At 43.9% G+C, this 21,374-nt stretch overlaps 12 protein-coding genes across 12 annotated transcripts; 7 read left to right on the top strand and 5 right to left on the bottom strand.

The window, feature by feature from the left end:
• Positions 1 to 106: 106 nt before the first annotated feature.
• Positions 107 to 352, top strand: COCSADRAFT_86134 (uncharacterized protein; the record flags this gene model as incomplete). The annotated part of the gene is made up of 1 exon (XM_007700681.1): positions 107 to 352. A coding segment is annotated over one exon (246 nt), but the record flags the coding sequence as incomplete, so codon positions are not given.
• Positions 353 to 1,112: 760 nt separating this feature from the next.
• On the bottom strand, positions 1,113 to 3,525 carry COCSADRAFT_355211 (uncharacterized protein; the record flags this gene model as incomplete). The annotated part of the gene is made up of 2 exons (XM_007700680.1): positions 1,113 to 1,629; positions 2,249 to 3,525. 2 exons carry the CDS (start codon positions 3,523 to 3,525, stop codon positions 1,113 to 1,115), a joined length of 1,794 nt encoding a protein of 597 aa, XP_007698870.1.
• Positions 3,526 to 5,185: 1,660 nt separating this feature from the next.
• COCSADRAFT_25422 (uncharacterized protein) lies at positions 5,186 to 5,785 on the top strand (the record flags this gene model as incomplete). Its single annotated transcript, XM_007700079.1, has 1 exon — positions 5,186 to 5,785. The coding sequence occupies one exon, from the start codon at positions 5,186 to 5,188 to the stop codon at positions 5,783 to 5,785; it is 600 nt and encodes a 199-aa protein (XP_007698269.1).
• Positions 5,786 to 7,827: 2,042 nt separating this feature from the next.
• COCSADRAFT_86745 (uncharacterized protein) lies at positions 7,828 to 8,555 on the top strand (the record flags this gene model as incomplete). The annotated part of the gene is made up of 2 exons (XM_007700679.1): positions 7,828 to 8,308; positions 8,362 to 8,555. The coding sequence occupies 2 exons, from the start codon at positions 7,828 to 7,830 to the stop codon at positions 8,553 to 8,555; spliced, it is 675 nt and encodes a 224-aa protein (XP_007698869.1).
• A 197-nt stretch (positions 8,556 to 8,752) lies between these two features.
• COCSADRAFT_170276 (uncharacterized protein) lies at positions 8,753 to 9,217 on the bottom strand (the record flags this gene model as incomplete). Its single annotated transcript, XM_007700678.1, has 1 exon — positions 8,753 to 9,217. The coding sequence occupies one exon, from the start codon at positions 9,215 to 9,217 to the stop codon at positions 8,753 to 8,755; it is 465 nt and encodes a 154-aa protein (XP_007698868.1).
• A 129-nt stretch (positions 9,218 to 9,346) lies between these two features.
• On the top strand, positions 9,347 to 10,350 carry COCSADRAFT_355203 (uncharacterized protein; the record flags this gene model as incomplete). The annotated part of the gene is made up of 3 exons (XM_007700677.1): positions 9,347 to 9,841; positions 9,971 to 10,012; positions 10,064 to 10,350. The coding sequence occupies 3 exons, from the start codon at positions 9,347 to 9,349 to the stop codon at positions 10,259 to 10,261; spliced, it is 735 nt and encodes a 244-aa protein (XP_007698867.1). The 3' UTR covers positions 10,262 to 10,350.
• A 128-nt stretch (positions 10,351 to 10,478) lies between these two features.
• COCSADRAFT_87182 (uncharacterized protein) lies at positions 10,479 to 11,087 on the bottom strand (the record flags this gene model as incomplete). Its single annotated transcript, XM_007700676.1, has 1 exon — positions 10,479 to 11,087. The coding sequence occupies one exon, from the start codon at positions 11,085 to 11,087 to the stop codon at positions 10,479 to 10,481; it is 609 nt and encodes a 202-aa protein (XP_007698866.1).
• Positions 11,088 to 12,118: 1,031 nt separating this feature from the next.
• On the top strand, positions 12,119 to 12,600 carry COCSADRAFT_355197 (uncharacterized protein; the record flags this gene model as incomplete). The annotated part of the gene is made up of 1 exon (XM_007700675.1): positions 12,119 to 12,600. One exon carries the CDS (start codon positions 12,119 to 12,121, stop codon positions 12,581 to 12,583), a length of 465 nt encoding a protein of 154 aa, XP_007698865.1. The 3' UTR covers positions 12,584 to 12,600.
• Positions 12,601 to 12,771: 171 nt separating this feature from the next.
• Positions 12,772 to 16,287, bottom strand: COCSADRAFT_355194 (uncharacterized protein; the record flags this gene model as incomplete). The annotated part of the gene is made up of 4 exons (XM_007700674.1): positions 12,772 to 12,833; positions 13,293 to 14,195; positions 14,303 to 14,647; positions 15,312 to 16,287. 4 exons carry the CDS (start codon positions 16,285 to 16,287, stop codon positions 12,772 to 12,774), a joined length of 2,286 nt encoding a protein of 761 aa, XP_007698864.1.
• Positions 16,288 to 16,862: 575 nt separating this feature from the next.
• Positions 16,863 to 18,602, top strand: COCSADRAFT_86099 (uncharacterized protein; the record flags this gene model as incomplete). Its single annotated transcript, XM_007700673.1, has 2 exons — positions 16,863 to 17,153; positions 17,202 to 18,602. Coding segments are annotated over 2 exons (1,692 nt in total), but the record flags the coding sequence as incomplete, so codon positions are not given.
• Positions 18,603 to 19,050: 448 nt separating this feature from the next.
• On the top strand, positions 19,051 to 19,698 carry COCSADRAFT_159425 (uncharacterized protein; the record flags this gene model as incomplete). The annotated part of the gene is made up of 2 exons (XM_007700672.1): positions 19,051 to 19,178; positions 19,236 to 19,698. 2 exons carry the CDS (start codon positions 19,051 to 19,053, stop codon positions 19,696 to 19,698), a joined length of 591 nt encoding a protein of 196 aa, XP_007698862.1.
• Positions 19,699 to 19,782: 84 nt separating this feature from the next.
• Positions 19,783 to 20,977, bottom strand: COCSADRAFT_355186 (uncharacterized protein). Its single transcript, XM_007700671.1, has 2 exons — positions 20,436 to 20,977; positions 19,783 to 20,386 (listed from the first exon to the last, which is right to left on the bottom strand). The coding sequence occupies exons 1-2, from the start codon at positions 20,944 to 20,946 to the stop codon at positions 19,845 to 19,847; spliced, it is 1,053 nt and encodes a 350-aa protein (XP_007698861.1). The 5' UTR covers positions 20,947 to 20,977; the 3' UTR covers positions 19,783 to 19,844.
• Between the last annotated feature and the right edge of the window lie 397 nt (positions 20,978 to 21,374).

The raw sequence follows: 21,374 nt of genomic DNA, 5'->3' as shown, positions 1-21,374 counted from the left end.
TTTGAACTATTTAGGCTGGAGTTTTCAGCAAGATAACGCTAAGATCCATATAGCTAAGAACGTTCTAGAGTGGTTTCAGCGTAACCATATTAGACTTTTTAAGCATCCGCCATATAGCCCAGATCTTAACCCAATAGAAAACGTATGGAGCTTACTTAAGGACCGGCTTACTAAGCTACCTAGTAGGTCTCTTGGCGTTGGCTCTACAGATGAGAGTATAAATACTTTTATTAGCGCAATTAAACAAGAGTGGGCTAATATTCCACAAAGAGATATAGATAATTGTATCTTATCTATGGAAAACCGATATACTAGAGTAGTAGAAGCACGAGGCTGGTATACAAAGTATTAGTTAGTAGCTAGAAGATAATAGAAAAAATCTTGTTTTAAAACAAAGTATTTCTATATCACAAAACATTAATAGATAATATGTCTCTATCTTAATATATATTATATATCTCACTAATCTAACTATATATAGCACTTGTTAGTATATAAGATCTAAAAATAGCAGCGCGAAATATTTAGTTAGAATCTAGAAAAATTACTTCTCGAACTTTAGCATGTTTTGTAGCCAGGAATAAGCTTACTAAGCATTACGTAATATAGTCATTATAAACTACTTGATATCTAGTTTTCAATGGACTAACTCGTTTAAGTATAGGTGCTCTATAAGCTGAGTTATCATCTTTTAAAAACTATTACTTTTTTAACTACGTTTTTTTTTTGTCACCCCCCTGTAATTAGAGAGTTCTGCTAAACCATAATAGATAGAAAAATTTAAAAATAGTACACTTAGATTTTTACTAACAAAAATATATTAGGATGTTACCTTTTAGTAAATACATATTGGAATGTGTTCGTCTAGTTATTTCAAAAAGTATTGTTACCGCAAAGGCCTAACTGGGGTCCAACACAGCTTTCATTAGCAACTGCTGCCGGAGGCAGTAGCTTGCAATGACCTGCGTGAGATGGGGACTGTAGAGAAAAGACAGTACAATCTTCAATCAGGCCCGATGAATTTGTGCAACCTCCAATTGCTTGCTGCAATGCAGCTATGTTCCAACCATTCTGAAAGTCCCCATGGTAGCTAGAACCTAGGATGGAATAAGTTAGGGTTTTATCAACAAACACCTCTTCGTACCTGCTTGGTCACCATTACTAAGTAGGAATTGCCCAGAGGCGTTACGGAAGACAGAGGTGTCCCAAATCGTTTCAAAAAATAGAGCTGGAATTCGAGTCTCGTAATCTGGAGGACATGTACCTTCCATAACAAGATCTGGATAGGCTACATGAGACTTGTGGTCGTTAGCATCAAGAGAAATACCATCCCAACATGATGGAAACATCAGCTCGAGGCGAAGGCCATCGGCGCAGTTTGAATCAATGAATGACTTATTTGGAAGTAAGTGTCGACTTAAAGCCCCTTCAGCAGCACCACTATAATTTAGGCAATTAAATCCAATGGCCTTTTCCGCCAGTGATTTTGGTGCTTTCTCTTCTGGACCCCACAGAGATTGTGGTATGTCTGGAGGTGGAACAAAGACGTTTTTTCTACTAGCATCACCTGCAATCATTCTAAATCCTGGTGGAAATGCCATAATTTTATCTCCAAAAAGAAAGTAATAACTGAAGCCTTCTTAGTATTAGCTATGAAGTATATACTGAATACTCACATAAGCATTCCACCAATCTGTGGAACAATCTCTACAATACCGTTTGTGTGCGAAAACATGAGTGGTGGCGTCCAGTAAGCAGACATGTCTTGAAGGACCGCACATGTCGTGCAATTAGAGTGGACAAGGCTATCATAGGATGACGAGAAACTCAAGTCTTGGCTAAAGATTAGCAATTGGAACTGCACTCTTATGCTCGACCTACTCTGTGCCCCATGAAGCGTGTGTGCATGTTGGGAAGGGAGCCCTTCCGAGACGATTGGATCAATTCGAAAAACTCCTAGTCGCGAGTAGCAAGGAAGCCGCCAAAACGCTCTACTAATCGATACAAGCACATTAAGTAGTATAGTATAGCGGATGTTCATACTGTGGGGCTGTTTCAATTGATAGAAGGCTTAACTATTTATCTAAAAGGTTTATACTATTCAACACGGACGCCTTAATATAAGTGTTTTTGATACTATCTGGAAGTGATGACTATCTTTTAAGCTCCTATCTAAGAATTTGCACTCTTCCACTTTGCGAACTGCGCAGGGTAAAGGGTCTGCTGTTGTTCAGTCAAGTTTGCATACGTATAATCTTCTGGTAAATCAAAGAGTTCTAAGAAGTCTTTGTGAAACTGATCCCTGGGTGACATTCCTGGTTCTGTTTTAATAGGGGTCTGCTCCTGTTGTGGCTTTACTAGAGGTGTAGGCTGACGGTGTAGGACTGGAGGCTTCATAGGCGTTGGGCGTACTAATGGTTCAGTGGTAGTAACCGGCTGCTTAGTCCGGCGGGACACCGCTTTTCTCTCGTATATCAGCTTACTGAGGGGCTCAGGTCTGCCTGGAATATGGCTCATCCACCTTTCTTCAAACTTATTTTCAAGATCAACAGCAATGTTATACAGAGCGATGGATTTTTCCCGGTCGTCGATTCCGTCCATGACGAGTTTGATCGTTGTCCTAGTTTCGTGACTCCAGCCTGATTGATTGTTAAGTTTATATTCTGAATAGAGTTGAGGGTCAAGCCAAATGAAACAGCGGGTGTGTGGTCGTCTTTCTTTGAAATCAGGCGCTAATACCTCAACCTCAGCTTCGTGTCCAACGCCCCTTTTAGAGTCCCAGTACACTACTAGAACCTTGACCTGGCTAAGTATATGCATCGGAAGCGCCGTTTTGTTATCTCTATGATGTTGCACAATCTTCTCAACAATGCGATCGCTACCTTGGGTAACGTCTCTTTCTTGGTTATAGTCAGACGCATTTGGAAGAATTGATTCAAAACGAGCGCTTAGACCCTCCTTGGATCCATATCGAACACAGTAGCGAGTCCGAGAACTTTTCATGATATGGCCGAACACTTCTTTGGGTAGATGCTGCATTGAAGACTCTCCACGAGAGTCATTGACATCGATGTCCCATTTCATATTGAGATTATCAATAAGCTCTTTTTTCATTTCACCATATCCTGATGACTGTTGTTGATCGCCTGCATATGTCTTCTTAGGGTCTAGCGCGTGAGTTGCTACATCTGGCTGGGTAGCAGCTGGATTAGTGGCCGATGTTTCCTTCTTAGCCATTTGCTCAGCGTCATCTAGGTTCATTGGTTCAGTAGATTCAGGTATAGGTCCTTTTTTGACATTCACTTGGGATGCGGCACTAGTGTACTTCTGCAATTGTGTTTCGACCGCATTCTGTTTTGCCTGGTGTTCTTCAGTATACATGCCCTGGTATACCTCATTGTCTAAGTCTTCTTTTTCTTCTTCTAGCTTTGTAAGCATAGCCTCATGCTGCTCTAATGCTTTTGCAGTGCTTTTATCGCCTTTGCTGTGAGTTTTCTCAATCTTAGAGCTACCACGAGGAGCCATGTTTGTGAATAATAGCTTTAGGTTGAAGTGTTTTGTGACATCTGGACACTTCTTTATATACTACGCGGAGATATTAGCAGAAGGATAATAAAATGATGCTATTATATTATTGCACTGCAGTGCTTTCGAGCATGATATACCTATTTGCGGGATATCTAACTACATTGATTAAACGGGATATTTATGCCTCTTAGAATGAAACAATGACAATACCGTGTGCCCAAGGAGCCTGCCCCACTGAAGTGAATGTACTATCCAACTTTCCATTCCCTATCATCATGCAGTATTGAAAGCGCAGACAATCAAAGAACGTAGCCATAGCGATAGGCTAGCTGTAGATGAATAAATAGATAAAACAGTGCCTTGGCACATGTGGTTTGTTTATATCGATCTTTTAACTTTTTTGGTCCTAGTACTACTAAAGAATTGTGCGTAGCTCGTGCCGCGTTACTGCTTGCATGGCGATTCTATCGCGAGCAAGTCCAACGGTTGGAGCGAGGCGGTATTAACACCATTGACAAAGAACATTTTACCTACCTCTACAAGCCTGCCAGAGAGCGAGCGTTCACAGCGAAGAACATCAAAGCTGGTTTTAATGCAAGTGGTTTGTTCCCGTTCAATTTAGATAGAGTGCTGAGGAGTGTGCCGAAACCTTTAGCTAAAGTAACTCCTGTGGTAATCAATGAAGCACCTTGTCAGGAAGATATAGTGCTGCAAATACCTATAACACTAGTATCAGTGAACGGTCTTATTTTACTGCAACATCTCATTCTCAAAAAGAAGGCTCATGCTCTTGATGAGACAACTAAGCAGAATTTACAGCGGCACTTACTAAAAGTTGCGAAAGCTACCTAGTTATCTTGAACTAAGAGCGCTTTCTAGCATAACTATATTTAATTATTTATGGCAGTTAATAGCGAAGCTAAGTCCCGATAGTTAATTAGAGCCGACGTACTGGAGAAGAGATCTGAGCAGGTGTTCAGCTATGAGCCTCTCAAAATAAACGGCTAAGGCGGGCAGAAGAAGCCGCAGCTAAAGAAGCTAAGGCCAAAGCTAGAAGGAAGTGTGGTCAAAAGAGTAGAAGCTACGGCTTCTACAAACACCTTGAGGCGTGACTGACAGTGAAAGAATACTGCGCTGGAAAGAGAGGCTGGCCCAGCAGTGCCAAAAGGCAAGGTCGCAAGAGTGAGCGATGTTCAGGCAGCGGAAGCCACAGGAGTGCTAGAGATAACACTGGTTGCAAAAATGCATTGATTATGACAGTGCTAGTGCTGTTAGGTTATGCTATTTTGGAATATGCTCACTTACAATATGCCGGCGTCATCACTCTATTTCTTTAGGTTAGACCGCTGTTTGGTGTTAGGACAGTTATAAAGTTACATAGCCACAGGTCATCACGTCATTTGTACAAAGAAACAATCTCAATTGGCTATGTGTTTACTAAGGCGGCCATATATGAAAGAGCATTCACAAATAAATACAACCTATAGTTACCTGGACCTTTGCTAGGCAAGTAAAGCGATTACGCGGGACAATGTCAGATTCGCGCTGCGCGATGCAAGCTGGTAGCTATGTAGCCCATCGTTCCATTCCCACACTTACACCTTTGCCTTGATAGCTTCCCAATCTAGCATCTAAGTACTGGATTTCTGTACAAGTCATGAATCAACTTCCGCCTGAGCTTATTGCATATATCTGCCGATGCCTATACTTTCGAAAGGACTACGCCAATCTCCGTCTCACCAGCAAGGACATGAGACGCAAGTGCGGCATGGAAAGGAACGAACGCCGTACCCTTTTTTCCCAATTTCTAGCGGAAGAGGCCTGGGAATTTAATCACGCAAGCCAATGGATGTATAATCATGCGATAGAAAAGCCAACGTCTACAATTCTCCTCTTTAAATCCGTTCTTCCTCAGAGACCTAGAGAAGCATCTGCTCTTGGTGCAAAACTTGCTTTTACACTGGCTCGAAACAATCAACAAAATAATGCAATAGAGATAATAGAGACAATCTGGCGGTGTCGGACCAAGGGTAGCTATATCCACCGCGACGTCGTTGGACCAGCGCTACAGCTTGCAGCGCTGTACGAGCAGACCGGTCGGCCAGAGGACGCAATAGAGATCTTGGAGGCCATCTGGCAAGATCAGACCCAGGTTAGCAAGGTTCGCTCCGACGTAGTCACACTAGCGCTACAAGTTGCAGTGCTATACGAGCGGAGCGGGCGGTTCGTGAATGCAATAGAAATATTGTGGGAATAAGCCTACAAAGCTATCCAGCTTCTTAGCTAATGTATAACAAACTACACACTCGTCATTCGTATCTCAAGAGCGGGGTTAATCTCGCACCCGCTGCATTAGAAAGCTGCTTTGATCTTAGGTACCGACCCGGGTGTGAAGCCAATCGACCCTAGACCGGCCAATACTCAATGGGCGACGATAGAACCAAACACTCTGTAATATTTTTAACCGCTCTTTCAAATTTGTAGTAAATAGGCTTAGCAATCATTGTTTCATTATTAGGGTATAATAGTAGCGATACGATGAATTTTAAGACACTGAAATCGCAGATTCTTTGCGGCACGGGGGGATTTGCGTGACCCAGGGAGGAATGTTAAGTCTGCTTTCCTCATTTGTTAGTATTATCTAATGGTGTAGGTAGTTTCATAACGCCTTGTACACTTAACGATACATCCTACTAAGTTGAACAATATCCTAGAAGTTAATATGATATATAGTCACTAGTATTAGACTTGAATAACACTAAATCATCTTACTGTCGTAGAGGATAACTACATTGTGATAGAACAGATAGTAAATCTATGTAGATGCCTTAGTTTCTAGTCATTTCTAACGGGCCTGAAAATATTTGTCCGTGGTCATAATCAGGAACAGGCGGGGTAGACAGATATCCAGGAAGAGGAGCATCCATTTTAGCTCGCGACGATTTCTGCAGCGCTGGCTTTGTCGAGAGAAAATCTTCGCTAGTCTTTATAATGGGGGCTGGATACATGGACTCCTATCTTTATCAATTATCCTGATATAACAAGATGCGTAATAACCTACGAGCTGTATAGAGGATGGTGGCCAATCTGTTCGTGTTGGATTTGAATTGTAAATATACAATTGACCATTGTCTTTCTGGATACATATCCACACCCCTACTTTGTATCGAGCACTTATTTCATGACCACGTCGGATGAAATTGTTTTTCCGTTTCCTGAAGGACTCCTGCTCTAATCTTCTAGAGTTCATGATGTAATAAAATGCGTATTGCAGGATACTGAGCCATCTATTTATATGTGATAAGCCCGCACTGACCATTTCTGTCCGTTATATCAGTAAGCTTAGACCTTATGTTTGACACATCCAGATATGAATCAACAATTGAACCCCTCTATCTGGTACTCTATAGTATTTTCAGGGCTTATTACTTTCTTTATCCTATATTTTAGCACTCGCCTAGCGTTTCGATGGCTGGTTGCACTCATAACAGATGCTATCCTCAAGTATCTAGTGTACTCTACCACTAGCCTTTTTGGAATATCTAGATGGCGCATTTCGGCAAAGGACACGATGTTTCCACTACTATATGTGAGCGCCAACGGCGTTTGTATGGGTTGGGGTGTGAAAGCCGCCAAAGAGCTAAGCCGCCGGTCTGCTTCAATGCTCGCAACAAATCTTATACTTCTGCTTCCGGGCTTTAATGTAGCAGCTGATGTCTTGCATATCTCCCTAAGGGTATACCAGAAAATTCATAGCATAGTTGGGCTAATTGCTTTGATACAAGCGTCAATTCACGCTGGACGAGAACTCACTGCTCACGGATGGACTGGTAACATTGACACAATAAGTGGAATGGCGGTACGTACGAATGTATTGGCATTAGTACTATGGTCTCACGCATCTAGGCATTCTGCTGCCTGGGACTGATGAGTGTTGCTTCTCTCCCCACCCTCCGTCATCATGCGTACGAGATCTTCCGGGTGATTCACTTCAGTTGCTCTACATCCATATGCATATTGTTGTGGCTTCATATTCCTACATCAAACAAAACAGGTCGAGTCCAAGTAATCATAGGAACATGTGTGTGGATCGCGACCTACGCCCATAGAAACCTCCTCCTCATATATCGTAACTTTTCAGTAAGCAAGCCCAGCACTAGTATTTCTATTGAGAACGTCCACAACAGTCTTCAAATAAAGGTCAAAATCCCTAGGCCTTGGAAAATACAGCCGGGGCAGTACGTATATCTTACCATGAGAAGACCTGGATTTTTTTCAATATTTCAGCGCCACCCTTTCATGGTAGCAGACTCAGAATCCGACGATCACAACTTTCAATTGCGTATTCAACCCAGGTCGGGTTTCACAAACCGACTCCTCACACATAACCTCTATAGAACGACAGAGCTTAGTGCTTTCATAGAAGGGCCCTATGGACAAGGATTCGACCTTCGAGACTTTGGTACAGTAGTTCTCTTCGCTAGTGGGATTGGGATTGTTGGCCATCTTGCCTTTGTTCAGAAGCTCATACGCGACCACCGACAATCAAAGACTAAGACAAGAGATCTTCTTCTAGTCTGGCACGTGGATGATAAGTATCAGCTGGACTTGGTGTGGGAGGTCATGAATACCATACTAAGAAAGGACGATCTTCCAGGCGCTGTAACAAACAAAAATACCAGTATCCCATCTAGAAGTGGAAAGATAGATCGATACTTGGGTGGTAGTGCCACCGAAGAAAGTCCAGGAGTACGACCTGCACCGCATGGAGAGAATGCAAGTTGCACTGCGATGATACAATGTCAAGAAACGCTAATGCTTCTAAGATTATAGATGTTTACATCTACGGCGACTACGATATCTTAAATGAGGCCGGAAATGCAGTATTATACAGGCGGTCAGGTAGTCGAATTGCTGAGGTAAAAGGCGAGCCAAATGTAGGACAGATTATTAGCGATGTTCTAAATACGAGAGTTGGAAGACTCGCGATCTGTGGTAAGCTATGTCATTCACTATCGCTACACTAAATAACCTAAGCAGTATGCGCGCACTGGGAAATGAGGCACCAGGCGCAAGAATGCGTTGCCCATACTAGCCATAAGCGAGTGAGATATCTGGAGTTGGATTTTCAACCCTTTGAACGAAGGAAGCATAATCAGAGAAGAAATTCCTTGCCAATTAGGTGCCGGGGGATCGAAGCTGCTTAGATAGACAGAAGTGAATCTCAAATCCACCCATCTATTGAGACTGTAGTCTTTGTTGGGTTTCTTGATGCTTTGTACGGCGCTATGAAAGCGTGAAATGCTTGTTCTTGGGCGTAACTATATTGATCTACCGCGTCCGAAACCGCGCTAGAATGATCTCTAATTTCACCAAAATCTATACCGTCAAGTACCCCAATGATACATGCTTGAAGTAAATCTTGGGAAATCCCGGTAATCTTTTCTTTGAACTTCTCTGCGTGCTGGTAGCATTCTCGGTAGAATGTGAGCTCGAGTCTAAGCTCTCCGTTTCTCCGGTTCAGAAAATCGATGTACTGAACCATGTCTTTAGGTTGCTTCGACTTTTGCATTTGGTGAGGTTCCATGTCTATCGCAATCGTCTTACCGCCATAGCATCGTATGACATGGTCAATGTTATTGGCTTCGAGGGGCCTTCCACGAGGGGCCTTTCTTAATACTGGATCCATAATATAATTTCAAGTTGTATAGGATTGAAATGGTTTTAGATTTACTAGGTTGTCACAGGTAGAATTGCGCGGACATGTTTTTTATATTAAGTCTGCAGCACGCGCTTAGTTACTAAAACATAAGCTGATATGGATTCTAAGCGACTAACGATCTTTCCAAGAACAACAAATGGCGTCGAAGATGCAAACACTATTAACAGAAGAGGTGGCTATACTGAGCTGAGTGCCCTAAAGCGAAAGCTTAATCGTGAAGATGGACTAGTAGAACGTAAGCTCTCAAAGCCTACACCATCCCTTCGAGTAAAGCGCAAAATCTTCACACCGCTTGATGAAGATCCTGGAAGACACTATCGATGTATACATATCGTGGACCCGGAAGGAGAAAGACCTTATTGTTTGGCCCAAGAAATCGCCTCAGCTGCTACTGAGAACGCATACCGGGTCGTGATGATCCGACGTAGCCTAGATAAATCTATCTATGGCCTAGGGGATTCAAACCCGAATCTTCTTAATATTGTGTCTGTTTTTAGGTTTCAGGGTTCTTTGTTCACAGTGTTTGATAGACCTGGCTTTCCCTTATCTGAGATTGCTATGTCTCATTCCCCACCGCTGGGTTTAGCTGAGGTAAGAACGATAAGCGTAGAGGTAAGGCGACTGCACGTTCAATCATACTGGTAATAACAATAGTCTAGGCACTCTCTGGTATCTGCGCAGTATATACTGCAGGCCTTTGCTTGCCTTTAATTAGTGTAGATGATATCACAATCTCAGCAAGCAATGGTCGAGTCAAAGTTGGTACGTATCGAACGCTTCTAAGAAGGCGTTCCAACAACCACTAAACATCAGGTAGCATTAGACCGAGCAAATTTGCAAGAATCGACGGCACATGATAAGGCTACTGCTTTTGGAACAATGCTGGACAACCTAGTGTCCCACATTCCGGATTCTTTAGCCCTACAGCAAAGCCAGGACCTCCTTGCTTTCATCCAACACACCACTGAAAGATCATATCTTGAATTAAGGAAGGTAATTACATCCCTCTAGTTCATAACGTAATACTAAATTTTGGTAGGAGAGTTTTTTGAAAGACCCGTTACCTACAGCGTCTTTGATTCCTTTTGTCTTGAATGCACAGATTACAGTATTCCCAGTCGAACATGTAACGAAAGCTGTTATTACTGATTTGGGGACATCTTAAAAATGATAACAAAGTGGTATTGTGATTGTAGATAGAAGCTCAAAGATAATATTCCGAGAGACGTTACTGGTTCTTCATAGCAGGTGTTTTTCCTCGTCGAGATTTCTTTCGTCGTCCATCTTCGGTAGCAAGTTCGAGAGCCTTGTTTAGGCTTGCAACCTCATTCTTTCCATCTTCAACTTGTTGGAATAGAGTTTTGATTTGCTCCTGAAGCTTCATGATATGGTTCTGGAAATCCACATTTTGATCCATGACGTCCCTCAACTTGGTGAATTCCTCATCCTCCGAGCGCTGACTGGAGATTGCCTGTACAATCAGAGCGTTTTTGGTTGACTCTAGAAGCATTCCACTAATACTTTGGCCATTCTGCAAGGCATCTACATCGCCTTCAGCTAGCCTGCCCGAAGAGTTGTTCAACAGGCTTTGGGCTCGCTTAGCAACCTCATCGGCAAACACACGAGAGTCTGTTGCAGATTTTTTGAGATCTTCCCGAATCTTCTCGCAACTCGCGTACTCCTTCAAAAGCTCGTCGTGGCATTCTTGTAGCTCTATGAATTGCTGGTTGGAGAGTTCGCTTGCCTTCCGTTCTTGTTGTAATACCTTTTCTATCGCTAAATTTTGGCGTCGTATATTTCCAACTTCACTTTGAGCTAACTGGAGGTGATGATACATGCTCTGTAGCTGGTTCTGGCCATGTTTATACAAGTCAGTCATGTACACCGCAACCCTAGCACAGCATGTTTGGTTGTAAGAATTCATATTGTCCTGCTATTTGGAGTCAATGATAAGCTTTCTGATGAGATGCTAGAAATACCTCTGATTGCACTGTTAATGCTTGATGTACTTGTGATTGACTCATTGTGAGTGGTTGTAGGAAAGCGCTTCTTTACAGGTAGGAAGTATTACAGTAAGATATAATATATTCTAAGTTCGTATAATAATAGAGTGGTAGAAGGATTAGTAGAGTAGCGAAGCATTTATGGTTGCAGAAGCTAGAAAGTGGTGCAGCGTTAGGAAGTTGCTCCACGCCCCTGAATAGATTACTAGATCCAATGCACTTCCACATCAGGTTGATTTTCACTTTGTTGCTAGCGATTAATGCACTACCGCATTAGTGCTTAAGTGATATGCGCTTATTCTGACCCGCCAGATGGGTATCCCCTCGGATCAATAGGATCTCGTGCTGAGTTCCTCTAATACGATAGAGATGTGCCGTGTTAGTTCATGCGTTACTAAGTGACTGCGCGCTTCCGCTCCACCGGCTCGGAACGGTTCGGCTGGAAGACACTGCACTAGCGTTTGCAACTTCAATCTTACAGACACCAGGACTAGGGGCCACTAAGTATTTCATAAAATTCTTACCAATCATATTAATCGCGAGCTGATTCATACCTAACGCCAAGCCACGTACATGTATAGCCAAGTGGAGCTCCGTTGCAACCGTGTGCCGGGTGAAGCAGCGAACGCCCGCAGTAAGGATCATCGTTCTAGAGTTGATTTCTGGTAGGGATAGGACTGCCTGGTATAGCAATACTCTGACTAGCAAGACAAATGTCGGATACGTTCGGAAGCAATAGATTTCGTCCTCTACACTCAAGTCATACTACGATAGACTTGTTGCTCGCAGCTTCTTTATAATGCTGTACTAGTGGCTATAACTACTTGCACTCTTCGCTAAGTATTTAGTCAATACTGAAAAAAACATGGTTTCCAACGATCAAAACCCATCGCTCTCTGAACAGCTGGCGTTATTTCCACCTTTAAGCGCAATGGTGGCCATGGAGTCATCCACAACTTTCAACACTCAACTACCTCCCATTCCAGAAGGGGGCTGGGATTTTAATTGGAAAGAGGATACGTTTCCACCCTTAAATCTGCACGAAGACTTCGAACAAACCACGACTGCTACCAACGACAACTCACTGCCTGAAACACATGAGGAGCTGACTAAGTTGCAAGATGAGGTGCGACAGCTGCGTCACGATATCTCGGAGCTGAATGAAATGGTTTATAACCGGCTAGATGATATAGAGAAGAGATTATCCGCAAATAATCGCTATGTCGGCGGCAGTTTAGTGCCTTGGTTAATGGAAGTTCATGACAAGTATTCACAGATGTTGGCGAGAGTAACGAAGCAGGAAGAGCAAACCGTAAATAGGGCTATATGATTCGCTTGGTAGACTAGACTTTAGAAATCTCACCTTGTGTTCCTTACAAGCTATCGTCTGCGTATGCATATTTTTATAATCACTTGTAATTCTATATTGCAGAAGATCTTACTTTATAATTGATTTAGCCGGGTTGTGGATTGGGTTGTAGATAGAAAGTATCTAGTAGTAACATCACTGAAAATGAATTAAGTAAATTCCGATCTTTTGCGGCGTGCTTGTTCATATCGCCTTCTTTCAACGATGCTATCTTCAAGAAATTGATAACAGCCTTCATGGTCTGCTCGCTTCTGCCACAATCTCGATAATATTTGCAGTAGACGTTGGATAGGAGATAGTATCGTTTGTTGAACTCTCATAGCTCCAAAGTCGAATTAGTCAATAGATAACACAAATATAGAACGTTTAAGTAGAGATTTCAGCGTTTGTGTGTGTATAGAAAGATGTTCCATTGCTCACGTTGCTAAGAGCTGGTTTAAATACAGATACCCCCCTGACTTTTTATGTACTCTGAATTTGCAGGATATTTTCGTGCAAGCCTTTTCTTTAACAGAATTGGAAGCTCCTTTATATCTAAACATTTTTCGATCTAGATATTACTAAGGTTTTCTTATAATGAACCCAGGGCATCGCCTCTTAGAGATTCTAGTTTTCAAAGATTTTGAATTTTTTCTTTTCCTGCTAGTTTTGCATTGACAGCGACTCATACCTATATAGTCCGCGATTTGATGATCTGATCTCCCAAACTCAGCGTCCAGCTGCTGGAGCCGTGCAAAATGCGACATTGACTGCGGAAAACCGCTGATTCTTGTTTGATATGATTGATTAAACTGCAAGTAGATAGATTTCATCTGGTCGGCATGGTACACTTTGAGCTTGACGGCCTTCCTATAATGGCCACATCGAGTACAAAGGCTAGAGTCCCCAATACGGCCCAAGTTGGTACCATCTTCCATGGTGAAGGAGGCATCCGGGTATTCTTGAAGGATTCTTTCAATCAGTGCACGCGTGTCCGGACTACGGCAGCGAATAGAACCATAGCACACTAGCAATGTTCTATTTGTAGCAGGCTTCTGGTAGAGTTCGAAGAAGAAAGCAGCAGCAAAAAGCGCCTGCGCGATGCTAGAAAAATCGTAACTATGAAGAAAAGTCGCAGTTAAGTCTTCAAGATTAGTCATCTTGCTAACATCATCCAGCTCTGGCTCTGTGCTAAGTGCTATGTTAACACGGAAGTATCTGTGCCGTTCCTCGAAAGGAACTCGGTTCAGGTGGTCCTCCCAGCTGTCTTGGGCATTCAACATGGCGTTGAAAAGGCGGAACAGGCGTGAGAAGAAACGGTCATGAAAGCCCAATCTTCTAGAAACTGTCTGCGGTACCTCTGAATCTCTCGCGAACCCTGTACCTATTGACACAGCTAGATCAGGTTTATTGTTCCAAATGGCTTTCGATTCCCACTCAGCAGGACCAATAGGATTGTTATGCTTTCCCGCACCCCCATCCTGTAGAAATCCAACACCTTGGATAAACTTTGCTGGAAAGTAGGACGGGGCAGCTGATGTAGCCCTAGCTCTGGCTGGAATAAGTTTGAAAGCAACGAAGAGGGATACGTAACCTACGCGTCGCATATAAGAGTCTCCTCTTTTATATAGGAAGCTCGATAATGTTGGTAACCTGTACCAGTCTATTAGTCTTCTACCTAAAGACGGGAAATGTCTTCACCTTTTCTTACTCCAGATCCATTATAATTAGAGAGGATACAGAGTCTTGAACGGGATACAGTCATTGTAGTTACTGCTACTTTTAGACCCGATATACCTGTGTTCGATGTAGTAGCGCTAAAAAGCGTAGTGTCTGATCCGAATGCTTCTTTCACGCATGCTTCCATGTTGGCAGCTCCGTAGAAGCTGTCTGTAAGTAGTGAGTACAGAAATCGATATATATTCGTGAAAAAGGAATTTCCAAGTAACGGGCGAGGAGTGAAGACACGTCTCGACAGCTGCTTGAAGATGTCGATGCACTCGTTCAAGCTCCGGCGCAAGAGAAACATGAGTACGATAAGGCCGCCTGCATCTTGTGATGAGTAATATTTTCATTTGCAGATATCGAGACAGGGGAGACACTTACCTGTACTTGTACCCAGTGCCAAGTCAAACTCATCGTAGATAGGGTAAGGGAGTTGTCGATACTCATCGAGCGCTTGCAGTATATGCAGCGTGAGTATTCCCCGGATACCGCCTCCGTCAAGAACGAGTAGGCGGCTTCCGGCGGTTGGTGGTTTTAGACGAACTATCAGCTCGCTATTGGAAAGGCACAAAATGCATTGCGGGATGCGGTATGAGTATTCCATTTGCTTCTCTTTTAGTCCATGTCTGCAAGTGCAGGAATCACAGAGCGCGTGTCCACAGCGCGAGGGATGCTCGGGCTTACGGAAGATGCAATAAAGGCAGACTTGAGAGCTTAGAAGCTTATTCCAGTCGATGAGTATGTCTTGGAGATTTCTCTTATGCATTTGCACCGCCGTAAGTTGGTCTTGCTCAAGTTTGCAACAGAATTGGCTGAAAACCATTTTTAACTGTTTACATGAAGCTGCTGGAAAGAAGCCTTGTTCGGATGGCAGTGACGAAAAGACGTCATAACAGTGAGATTGATATAATGACTCAAAAATCGAGGACGGTTTAAAGCCTGTGAGGTAAGATCATGATGTGATGGCTCAGCATAGAGTACTTACGATGCATACCTGGGGGAAGACTGTCTAGCATAAGGGCAGAGGCAATGTACTTCAAGGCAGCCTCTTTGTTTACGCGATTAGTGGTGCATAGTGCCAAAAAGATCCGTAGATTTGTCCTGAAATCCTTTTCTATTCGATTGCGTTGACGTGAAGCGATGATAAAGTTGAAAGGTGTAGAGGCGCATGTCGCAACGTGTCTTAATGCCAGCTCGAAGAAGGCATTAAGATGATTGGCTGAGTAAAGCGTCTTGGAGGTATCCCTGCTTTTCCTTACCATATTTATACTAGAATTGATGACCTTTTTTAAAGCGAAGAACCTCGAGGAGGACAGGGATTTGCGGCTTTCCTTCGGTAGTAATACGCGTTGGATATCACTAAACATCGGCAGGCTAAGATTTCCCCTCCGCCTATATGTGCGGTTACTCACAAGGATGACCTGTGGCTTCCAGTCTTTCGATGTGCTACTATGATGTCCACATCTTTGTAGGAAATGGATCCCTTCCTCGGGAGTGGAGAAATCGTCAAGGAAAAGACATACAACATCGATGAACAATAGCAACAACTTGCCGACTATGATTTCCACAACGGTTTCTGTGGTAGTCTCGGACAAATGCTCTGACAGCCACCTGACCTTATGGAGCAAATTTCCATTATGCTTTTGCAGTGGCTTCTGTTTGCTGCAAGCTTTATGTATATCTAGACTCGCAACTAGTAGTGGGTATTCGTCGTTGGCTGTCGAGTTGTCTGCCTGTAATTGTGCAATACCGCGTGACCTTGAGTAAGTGCGCCCTTGTAGCAACGCCCGGCACGCGGCGTCTTTCTCACACTTACCAATCAGCAAAACTGTAGAAGGAAACTGGGAATGGGGATTGCGAAAATCAGCAGTGGCTCGCTGTAAGGCACCCCCACACGCTAGGAACCAATCAGTTCCAGTTTGAAAGCCGTACAGCCAATCTGAACAATTGTCTGACGACATAAGTACACACGTTGAATGAAGAGTATTCTCCTTCTTATGCGCGAGAACCTTGCTAGTGTCTATATAAATACTTTTCAAGATGAGCAGGTTCTTGCTAGACTCAGTTTCAAGAGGGTGCTAGCGGTGACATATTTATAAATAAGCCAGGCCTAAGTTAATACAATAAGAAAGTCACAATATGAGTGTAAAGCTTGAAAAATTCCGATACTACCTTGGGACTGCTCAGATACGTCTACTAAATTTATGCTATAGTACAGCTGGTTCAGATCCTGACGATTGCGTCGGGTGCTGCATATCTGATATAGAACATAATTTACCCGCTTTAATCAGCAATCCTGAGTATCAGAACTGTTTGAATAAAGCGGGCATCTCCACGCACGAGTTATATGCTGTTGGACATTCGCCAAGGCTGGTTCTTTCTGGTGATATCCAGTTACCATGCCTTCACGGCCGATTTAGATTAGAAACCGCAAAACGAGATAGATCGCAAGATCAAAATGATTGGTGGCTCGTCGATCTCTACAGTTCAGGTGAGTGAATCATTGTTTTACCTACAATCAGCTGCTAAATAGTAGATAGACGCACCTGCATCTACGTTAGTTTGGATTCGTCAATCGTACATGCGACATGCGCCTCTATGTGATGGGGAAAAATTTCTTCACATTCGCTTCTATGAACGTAAGAAAGATTACGAAGTCGTTTTAAGGTGGAAGAAGTTACTAGGAGCTAAGGTAAAGAGCCTTCATCAAGTTCTACGTAATGACTGGCTTCGTGACTGTCTTGAAAAACTAGAGCCATTTCGCTCCCTATGGATGGCCTTTCAGCTTGGATGCTTTCCATTGATTCTGAGCTGGCGGTGCAGACAGGTACGTGTCCCCTGAAACCAAAGTAACTCGGATCGTTTACTTCTCTAGGAAATTGAATACTATCTAAGCCAGATGTACGAGATCTGGTATACAATCACAAATGGAAACGCCTATCTCTGTGATGAATACACTATTGAGAAGCTTGGAGGCCTTGCGCCTCTATGGAGTTCTCGGGATCGCTCAACAATAGAGACCATGTTTGCCACATGTCAGGTCTTCCCTCGCGTACACGATTCTGCTATTCGTGCTCAAATCCTTCAAAGAGTTCTTGCTATCGAAGGACTCATTTTAAATTTCCAGACTTTTTTCAAGCACGTTAAAGTACTAGGACCGATTATGCTTCCTTTGAGAGAGCTGTTTCCAGCGAGTGAGCTATTCCCCCCGAGGGACGAATTCAGCCTAGTATCCAACCATCTTCCATCGGTAAGAGACATTCTATTTCAGCGTTGTTACGAGCTGCATGAGGAAAATAAGCAGCAATGTTTAGTGGAATACAGCGCCCTCGATGCACGCTTTATGGCATGTAGCGATCCCAAAAAGGTTGCGTACTGGCAACTCTGTCTTTATCTATCGCGCCACACGAAAAGCCAATGGAACTCTTACAAAGAAACAAAAGACCAGATGGGACAATCAGAGCGTCCAGAATGGATCATTCGGCTTGGCTCCTTTGCGCATAAGCTTGGATTTGCGTCTGCGGAGATCTCTTCTCTGTGCAATCAAAATCCAGATCTTTCACAGATTCGCATGCACATGCTTCGGGAACGACCAAATCACATATTCTCTGTGCCTGCAGAAAAGTTCGATGCTGAAGCTCATTCCCGCCAAAACGGTCAAACGATCTTTGAGCCTCGCCCGCCTGCTCCAACTCCATTGATGACGACTGACAACACGACTACCATACGGATGCCTAGGAGCCACCCAGGACTATTTCTTCCCACAATATGGACAGCACTTACCCAGGAGCCGAGATATGCTTTGACAGAATACGGAATACTTGTGTTGATTTTAATGTCGTTCTTCGAGAGATTTGAATCGACGTCTGTCAGCAGTACCTGCGAGGGCTTTCAACGGACTGAACCGGCCCAACCGGCCTGGTCACCATTGCGGTCTTCCTCGGTCTACTCGAGACCCGTGAATCCCGATCTGGCTAGTTCTCATATTGACCGCTTTACCTTCTGGCGTCTGCCACATAGTACAGATATGCGCCCTGAGCCGATATATGAGTGCGATTCTATTCAAGCGGAGGTTATGAAAGTAATAACAGATATTAGACACCAAGGCACCTTCGCTTTTTTTTTTTTAGTAGATAGATCCGGACAACTTAAGACTTGTACTCCCTCTCAAATTGGCCATCGCCGTAAAAGATCTAAGCGACCTAATGATATATTCTATGCGTATGGCAGGGAGAATAGTAGTATGTGGGTTGGGAGGTACTTGGATAGTCCATAAATCTAATCTTATTGCATTGTGTGTGACCGTCAAAGTGCCCTAGATTAACGAAGGTGACATCATACCTGCTTGCGTGACAGATATGGTTGATTCCAAATATGGTAAAGTGGTCCGCTATCACATTTATTGAGCCGACATATACTCCTAGCGTCTTGGATGAGATGGCCGATGTTCACGTTAATTGTGGCACAGTAGTCTTCACTTCAGGGACTACGTAAGCCCAACTCTTGGAAAATCGCCACATGCACGAATGTGGCACAGCAACACTACATCGCTGCTATCCTATGCTTGCATTGGGCGCATATAATGCCCCTAATGGTTCCTTGCATGTTATGTGATACGCACTGGCAGATAATCATGAACGCGATGCAAAGATCTAAGCAAAGAGTGAAGCAAGCATGCAATCGGTGCCGAGCCAAGAAAACGAAAGTAAGCGCAGCTAGCCAAAATGCGATTGAGTAAAATACTCACAGTAGTACTGTGTGATGGGGAGCGTGTATGCAACAGATGCCAAACGGACGATACCCGCTGTGATTACAACCAGGACGCGGGCCACCAGTGGGATAAAAGATCTACGTAAGTATTACTAAGAGTTGAGCAGTGGTAGGTCCAACTCACTCATATTCTATGCAGGATAGCTCTCCTTGAGGCACAGAACAAACAGCTAAAGGAGACAGTACAAACGTTGTACGAATACATTCGAACTGGCCATAACATACCAGTACTGCCAGGTCGGAGCTCAGGAGACGACCGCCCACTCTTGCACGACATCGTGGAATATGTTAATACACCGCCTGTGCGAATGGAAACCAGTACCGACCAGTTGCAGCAGCAGATCCCATGGCTGGGCACTACATCCACTTTGTCTCTACCACAACCGCAGCCAGAAACCTCGTCATATCTAAGCTTTGCTGCGACTGAGTCTCAACGGAGTAACTTCATGGCACCTTCAATGCAACCAGATCTTCCGTTAACGGAGTACAACTTAGCACAGGTGGACCACGAGTTTCTAGGAAGCAGCTTTGACCTACAAGAGTTTTTGTCGTTCGCGGAAGCAGACCCAGTAGAAGCGGCAAGATCGCGTCGATGGCTATAGCCATACAAATCGTGTGAGATGTGTTTTTCTTTGGCGCGAAGGATGGGGATCCAAGCATGTAGTTGAAAGTAATGAAATTGTATTGCATTGATATATTGTGTGAGGTTTTCGTGTTCTATGACGTATCCCACGCAGAGCATATGCCCTTACACTGTTCTGGCATAAGTCACAGACTCGTCATCCTCGAATTCTGGATAGCCATCAAGCATATCTTCCACAGGTTCGCTGTAGGCTTCCATATTCTCAAACTGTGTGCTGCTGGAAGAAACGCGCTCCAGGTCCAGGTCATCAACACCCACTAGTTTCCTCGATGTCCGGCCGTCTTCTGCAATCTGGACGTCTAATCGTTTGACTTCATGGCATGTGTCTAGCTTCAAGACTTCTTGTGTGAGATTATCTCCAGCTTCCAGAGCATCTCCTATAGTAGTGCGGACATAACGGCTGATATCGGCAGTTGCTTCCTCGATTGCTACATTAGCGTCCAGTAGCTGTTCTCTCTGGAGATCTACAGCGCTCCGCAAACTTCGAAGTCGATTATCTATCTCTTGTAGGCTTGAGTCTCCCCTCAAGATCCATACAGCCAAGTCGTTTTTCTCGCGTAGATGGAGAGCTTCGCCGATACCCAGTGGACTTAATAGTGTGCTTGCGACTTCTGAGCGACATGCTGCACCTCGGAGCATCAGATTTGCTGTGATATTTAGTAACCCTCATTATGCTCGCTAATAGAGACTACGTACCCAACAGTACAACACAATCTGTATCCTGACCACCAGCAAACTGCTCAGTGGGCAATGGCCCCAATTGAAGTGGACGGACAAAAAAGACATCTTGGAGTAGCTGATGGTACTTGGTAGGGCCCAAAACCTTGGCTACATGAATAAGCATAAGGAGTTTGGCTGTAGAAATCGTCTCTGGCCTTAGGGTTTGTGTGATGAAGCTGTACGCTACGGTATTATGTACGCGCGATGTAGTGGGAATCTTGTATCGTCGAATAGCGTCAGCCATCTTCACAAGCGTTTGTAGCGATATGTGAGATTGCGGTATGAAAGAGCCATGAGCCGACTGGCACATCAGGCGAAAAGCTTCAGGATCTTCATCAGGGAGCTCAATCCTCTTACGCAACGTGCCGTTTGGCTTGGTAAAAAGCTTTTTGAACTCGGGTGACGTTTCCAGCATGACTGAGGAAGAGATAAAAAACTGGGTTTGTTGGATCCTAATCTCGACGTCGCCTTTCTCGTATAGAGACATGCTGAGACTGATTGCAGAGGCCACTGTAAATCAAGATGAAGGGGTTATTTGTATGTTGTCTATACCACGGTAGTATATATAGTCGAGTGATTGAGAATTCTGGAACAGAAAACTCCAGCTGTACATTCTTCTCGCATTAGATAGCGATCTGTCTACGTACGCCCTCGTTGGCACACATCCGTTCACGTCAGTGTTTGCAGGCCCACTAAGGGGCGGAAAGGTATGCCGTTGCCTGGCTATTCCGGATGCCGGCCCATTCAATGAACCTCAAGAGGTCTTCCGGAAAACGGAATGCTCGCATGAGATGATCACATATTCGGCGTTTTTCGTCTATTCGGCTGTACTGCGGCGCGGCAAGCTTCACCTAGCGCATACGCTACTAATCACCAGCGCTTACAACACCAATAATAACGACATCCGATTCTCCG

This window comes from Bipolaris sorokiniana (genome assembly GCF_000338995.1).
Source record: "Bipolaris sorokiniana ND90Pr unplaced genomic scaffold COCSAscaffold_5, whole genome shotgun sequence".
In the NCBI taxonomy this organism is placed as follows: domain Eukaryota; kingdom Fungi; phylum Ascomycota; class Dothideomycetes; order Pleosporales; family Pleosporaceae; genus Bipolaris; species Bipolaris sorokiniana.
The sequence above is the reverse complement of the archived record's forward strand: the minus strand, read 5'-3'. Positions and strand labels throughout refer to the sequence as shown.